Raw genomic sequence first — 7,015 nt, 5'->3', positions numbered from 1 at the left:
TTTTCTTTTCTTTTCAGAAAACATTGTCGGTTTCTAAGAAAGGACATGTATTTAATTGTTTTGTTTTGCGTTTTGTGTTTTTTGCATTGCTTCGTTTTGTGTTTTTTTTTTTTGCTGTGTGTTGTTTTGTTTTGCTTTTTTTCCCCCTTTTTTTCTCTATTTTCTTTTCTTTTCAGAAAATACTGCAGGTCTCTATTGACCATAAAAAAGGACAAGCTCTTCAATATATTGTATACCAGTCCAACTTTGAATTTCATTCAGAATATGAATAACATTTGTGAGCCATTTCATTGGATCTTTTGAATGTGTCAAGCTTAGATGTAGTCCGAAAAAAATTAGCTGTGGCATTTAAGTCTGTATAGATTTTCAAGGTCCCAGTGTTCAATTTTTAATGTGGTACGGGACTCCCGAGAATGATTGATTGTTCACAGCAGCTAAAGTTCAAGCTTTTTGGGTTGGGGTTGAGAAATAGATCTACAGGCATGTACCTTAACGCCCCTGTCAGACTCGGCACCCTTCCTGGACCACTGCCGTTAGCACTACATCACCCAGCGAGTGTCAGAGGAAGTAGGGCTCCTCACTGAGAGAAAATCACCTTGAGGGAGAGCTCTGGAGTTCATTGGAGATAAATCCTATTGTGCGGGGGCCTGACTCGCAGCGAGAGTCCACCTGTAATGGCCTCCTTGCTGCTCAGAAGAAATTAGTGTGAATCCGGGTGGCAGAGAGCGTCCTACAGTAGCAGCACACATTCAACTCCACTCGCAGTGTACAGTAAACAATGATTTTGACCTATTTTTGAAGTTACGTTTGACGTTTTGGGTTCCTATCATGAGCTTTAATTCTCCAAAAAGTAATTCTCATCCAATAATCAACTCTCCCACCTGCTGTTTGGAATCGGAGAGGCCTTCTCTTGGATCAATGCTTGTATCTTTACACTCATTTCAATGGTGCAACATTTAAAGTCGATCTTTGTAAATATATGGAGTTTTACGTTCTTTTCCTTGATATGTTTCTGTGAAGTTTCTGTTTTTCTTACCTAATGGGCAAATACTGGCATTTAAGATTTTATCGGGTTATCAAAAGGTCTTTTAGGAATATTATCAGTCAAGTCAAACTCTGTGGGGTTAGATAATTGTCAAAAACATTGGATGCAAAATAAAAAAGTAAATTGTCTTTTATTAGCAGTTTTCCTTGCTTCCTTTTCGCAGATCAAAATTTACGATTACAGTAACTGCTTTTCTTTTTCACTGCCAAAGGCTTTTTGTTGTCAGAGTTTTTATGTCATTTATTTGTGTCAGTTTGGCGTGCTGTTGCAACATTAAACTATTAGTTAGGCCAGCCTCCTCCTCGGTCATATATTTCACCATACTTTTGGCACAAATCTAATGCATATGAAGTTCATGCTAATGCATCCACCCATTTTGATTAGTTTGATTTTATTTAATAGAAAACATTGCAGTCTCTATTGGCCATTTTAAAAAGGACAAGCCCGTGAGTTTTTTTGTTTTGTTTTTTTTTGCATTTTTGTTTTTTGTTTTATTTTGTGCCTTTTGTTTTATTTTGCTTTGTTTCATGTTGCTTTGTTTTGCTTTTTTTGTTTTCTTTTTGTTTTCTTTTCAGAAAACATTGTCGGTTTCTAAGAAAGGACATGTATTTAATTGTTTTGTTTTGCGTTTTGTGTTTTTTGCATTGCTTCATTTTGTGTTTTTTTTTTTTGCTGTGTGTTGTTTTGTTTTGCTTTTTTCCCCCCTTTTTTTCCCTATTTTCTTTTCTTTTCAGAAAATACTGCAGGTCTCTATTGACCATAAAAAAGGACAAGCTCTTCAATATATTGTATACCAGTCCAACTTTGAATTTCATTCAGAATATGAACTGCTTTTCTTTTTCACTGCCAAAGGCTTTTTGTTGTCAGAGTTTTTATGTCATTTATTTGTGTCAGTTTGGCATGCTGTTGCAACATTAAACTATTAGTTAGGCAAGCCTCCTCCTCGGTCATATATTTCACCATACTTTTGGCACAAATCTAATGCATATGAAGTTCATTATTCATTTTTAGTTCGTTGTTTTGTTTTTTGTTTTCTATGAGGAAAACTGTCTTGGTTTGCTTTTAGTGTAAATACTGTTTTGTCAAATGTTGTACTGATGACAACTAGTAAAGTCAAGGGTTAGTCATAAAGAGGTAGTTCACCCCAAAAATGAATGATTTGACATTATTTGCTCACCTTCTTGTTGTTCAAATCTGATGTTTTTTTTTCTTATGTGGAATACAAAATATATTACTACTGCTCTTGTTGCTCCCAGATCTTGTAATGTGAAAGAATAAAACTACAGACTTTAGTGGCTCAGATTCTCCATCTACATAAATAAAGAATTCTTTATAGCCGAGATTATGAAATATTTCAAGAACTGTTAGTCGTTTCCCATTGCTTGTCCCACATATAAATAGTTAAACATCTTTCAGCTCAAGTGGACACGCATTCCCTGTAATAGATAAAAAGCCATTATATTTCACTTTCAGTTTAACTCATATTGTAAAACGCTTTGCATTACCCTTAAATGCTGTGATACATTTTTAAAGAAGTACTTAATTTAAAACTGTCAGACTCAAGCCATTCTGAACGCTTGCCTCGGGTGGGTCAATGAATTTCTCAGTGCAATGCTTATTATTAATGTGGACTCCGTAGCAAATGCATGCTAAAAATCTCTCTCTCGCTCACGATTAGACATTTGGAGTGGCTAAACATTCTGCAATTTTTTAATTTATTTCTCACTTTCCAGTATTGTCACGCATTTAAAACTTTCACAAATGGTGAAAAAAGGAAGGTGACCTGTTAGCCACACCCCCAGATGAATAAAAACATCAAATATGGGCTATGGCTATTGTATTTGAAACAAACTGCCACCCAAGCTTTTATAAATCACTGCTATTTTTCAACCGATTCTGGGATCAGTGTATAAAGACGGGGTCATCTTCATTTGGCGAGCCATGCAGGAGTACGTGGTCGTCAAAACGTTCCTCATTATGAGGCTGTACAGGTGATAAATATCACACAATGAACCTTAAATTTGTGCTCTACTTTTGTGTATTGACAGCGATTTGGAACGGGAGCTCGCTGGGAAAAATTGCATCCATGGAAACAGGCCTTAAGTGGCACTTAAAAAGCGCTGAATTATGGTCTCGTAATGAGGCTGCATCTGTTCAACTTTTAAAAAAATGATTTCATACTGGTGAAATGGCATTGTGGTTTTACGGAGGGTTTTGTCGAGTGTAAATGCATGTTCATTGGGAGGGCGAGCTATATTGTGTGATATTAAGACTGTGAATCAAAGTTTAAATGTGTTTGTGTCTTCTCAGAGTTGGTGCGTAGCTGCAAGGAGCGGAGGTGTCAGTTTGACTGTGTGATCTTGAGAAACGGGACGTCCTGTTTCTGCGGGGAAGGTTTCGAACTGGACGAGGATGGGAGACGATGCCGAGGTGAGGGTCATTACCATTTGAACTCTGTTTGAAGAATTTGACTCTTTAGAAATGTCACTGAATGGAACTGTAGCACTTTTTAAACAGTTTTTACTTATTACAGGTAATTAAGAAAAAAAAAAAAAGAAAAGAAAAAAAAGAGTCCAATAAAATGCTTTCCAGAATAAAAACTTCCTATGTGATCCGACTAGAAAAAACAAATATTGGCGTAAGATCATATCCTCATACCCAGTGCCTGATGAAAAATAATTTTAGCTAATCAAAAGAGCTTTTCTTAACCAGTTTGAGCTATGCTAAGCTAGCAGGCTAAGCGGTTAGCTACCTGAAAATGTTTTTTTTTTCAGATTACATTTAGATTACAAAAAAAAAAAAAAAAAATTGAAAGATGTAATTAACATATTTATATGATTAAGAAAGTGTTTTAAATTGATTTTCTATTATTCCTAATCAGACACTGAGTACCCATAAAAATTAGTCTATATCTGCATAATATCTGCATGTTTGCGATATCTTGTTTTAGTTTTTCTTAACCAGTTTGAGCTATGCTAAGCTAGTAGCTACAGTAAAGTTGTTAGCTACCTAAAATTTTTTAAATATGACCATAATTTGAAAGATAGTAAATGATAGTATTTTTTATTTTTTAAATTAGGAACATTTTGTAATCTGGTTTTGTATCAGTTCTAATCAGGCATTGAATAGAGTACCCATAAAAACTTCTCAGATAATATCTAATGAAAAATATACATTTTTAGCATGGGTAATTTGAAAGATATTCACATTATTTGTAATTTTTATTTTGCAGTTCTAATCAGGCACAGAAAAAGAGTACTCATAAAAGGTTGCCTCAGCTAATATTATTTTGAGATCTCTAGAAAAGCTAGCTTTCCGATGCATGAACTCAAACCTCAGATAAATTGTTGTTGATTTCATGATAAATTATGGTTATGTAAACCAAAACAGCAGTTTACTCACCCTTCCCTCCCCAAACATGCATTTGCATATTCATGTTTTTTTGATAGGTTGCTGCGGAATGTGACATTAAGAGTTGGGTTTGCATATTTAGGTCATATTTGAGCACATTTAGCGTTTAATAAATAGCCCCGCTGTTGCCCGCAGATCATGATGAATGCAGGGATTATGGGACATGCAGTCAAATCTGTATGAACACGCAGGGATCGTACAGATGCGCTTGCACAGATGGCTTCAGCCTGCAGGCCAACAGACGATCCTGCAAAGCCAAAACAGGTGAGTCCATTTATCATCCCCGTTAGTTCCAGTTCCAGACCAAAAAAGGCACTTTAAGCAACATGTATTTTACTTTGATTTTCAATGGTGCTTGAAGAGCACAAGTCTAAAAATAATTTCACCCATGCATAAATCAAATATTTGCTCAAGTTACTGTACTAAGTGCAGGAGAATTGGACGACTGCTCCAAAACTGTAAGAGAGTAATGAACTGACTCATTTAATAAACTTTTGACTGATTTTTAGCACATTGCTAGTGCTAAGGGGTGTTGGTTGGGTTTTAGGGTTACTGTAGGGTTACTGTAGAGTTTAGAATGGTTTTAGTGCATTGCTATGTTGTTTTTAGGGTGTTCTGTGAAGGTTCTAAGAAGTTCTGAGGGGGTTTTAGCACATTGCTACAGTATGTGGTTGCAGGGGGTTATGGGTAGTTCCTAGCCTGTTGATAAAGGAGTTCTGACTGTTTTTTAGTGCTTTGCTGCAGTATGTGGTTGCAGGGGGTTGGGTTATTGCTAACCTGTTGCTAAGTGGTTCTAAATGATTTTTAACCCAATGTTATGTGATTTGCTTCCCAGATAGCACACGTACATCTGCAAGATGTCTGTTAAAGATTGCTTAATCTGGAACGCATCTGATGTGTACAAACATCTGATGGACATCTCTAAGATGTCAATTTTACCTACATTCTAAATGATAAACATCTTAAAGACATTTTCTAAACGTACAGAAAGGAAGGAAATGTCCAATAGACGTATTGCAGATGAGCAAACACTTTAAAAAATACGTCTAGGAGATGTAAATGCAGACATCAAATAGACATCTCCGTGATTTAGGCCTACGTGTGCTATCAGAGTGGTATTCTCGGTCTAGGTAATTTTGGGTAGTTATAGCTCATTGCTACAGTATGTGGTTTTTGGGGTTCTGTGTAGTGCTAAGTGTTTTTTTTTTATCACATTACTTTGTGGTTTCTAGGGTGTTCTAAGCAGTTGTTAGCTGGTTGCTAAAAAGTTCTGAGGGTTTTATAGCACATTGCTCCAGTATGTTTTGCTGGGGGTTCTGGGTAGTTGCTAGCCTGATACTAAGGGATTCTGAGTGGTTTTTAATGCATTACTATGGGGTTTCTAGGGTGTTTTGGGAAGTTGGTAGCTTCTTGTTAAGGAGTTCTGAGGGGACTTTTGTTTAATTTCTATATAGGTAAGCAAAATATGTAAATATTTATATATATATGTTCATGTAACACATACATATTCATATTTTATATGGGTGTTTCTTCAACTACAGGCATATGCCTGCCCCAGGTACGGATTTTTGTGATAACTAACTTTTAGGTTTTACTAATCATTTCTTGCTATAGCATATATATTTGTCCCATTCATTTCTTACTTTCTTTATTTCATTCTTTTGATAGATAGATAGATATATAGATAGATAGATAGATAGATATATAGATAGATAGATAGATAGATAGATAGATAAATAGATATATATGTGTGTGTATTATTTGTGTAAAATTATACATTTTTATTCATATTGCTAAAATACATTGTAATGCATTTGTATATGTATGTAAATGTGGTATGTATATATTATTAATTTATATATCAATATTTCTTAATATTTGTTTATGTATAATATTTATTGTGTGAAATTATGGATTATTTGTACTGCTGAAGTAAAGTTAGTGTATGTGTGTATGTTTTTGTGAATGTGTGTATAGATCAATATTTGTAAGTATTTTATATTTTATTCTTGTGTGAAAATGATGCATTTTTGGTCACATTGCTAAATTATAAATAGTGTATGTTACCAAAGACATAATCAAGAGCACGTTTGAAATTAAATATGAGACATGTGAAATTAAGAAAAAATCAAGGTAAATCAAGCTGTAATTTTGTCAAATTATGCAAAAAGTTTAATTGTGTGTATTTAAGATTAAAGCTGAACAAATAAGCTTTCATTGCAAACATTGATGTATGGTTTGTTAGGATATGACAATATTTGGCCGAGATACAACTATTTGAAAATATGGAATCTGAGGGTGCAAAAAAAATCAAAATATTGAGAAAATCGTCTTTAAAGTTTCCAAATGAAGTACTTAGCAATGCATATTACTAATCAAAAATTAAGTTTTAATATATTTACAGTAGGAAATTTACAAAATGTCTTCATGGAACATGATCTTTACTTAATATCCTAATGATTTATGGCATAACAGAAAAATCATTTATTTTGACACATACAATGTATTTTTGGCTACTGCTACAAATATACCCCAGCGACTTAACACTGCTTTTGTGCT

The 7,015-nt window shown here is 34.4% G+C and overlaps 1 protein-coding gene across 1 annotated transcript in view; it reads left to right on the top strand.

Annotated features, from left to right (window-relative positions):
* The window catches only part of lrp1ba (low density lipoprotein receptor-related protein 1Ba), a 283,055-nt gene that overhangs the window by 63,416 nt on the left and 212,624 nt on the right, over window positions 1-7,015 (top strand). The window contains exons 4-5 of the mRNA XM_016574938.1: window positions 3,356-3,475; window positions 4,592-4,720. Of these exons, the coding sequence (XP_016430424.1) occupies window positions 3,356-3,475; window positions 4,592-4,720 (249 nt within the window). The remainder of the gene's footprint in view (window positions 1-3,355; window positions 3,476-4,591; window positions 4,721-7,015) is intronic.

Source organism: Sinocyclocheilus rhinocerous, unplaced genomic scaffold, assembly GCF_001515625.1.
Source record: "Sinocyclocheilus rhinocerous isolate Xijiao unplaced genomic scaffold, SAMN03320098_v1.1 scaffold2578, whole genome shotgun sequence".
NCBI lineage: Eukaryota > Metazoa > Chordata > Actinopteri > Cypriniformes > Cyprinidae > Sinocyclocheilus > Sinocyclocheilus rhinocerous.
The sequence above is the reverse complement of the archived record's forward strand: the minus strand, read 5'-3'. Positions and strand labels throughout refer to the sequence as shown.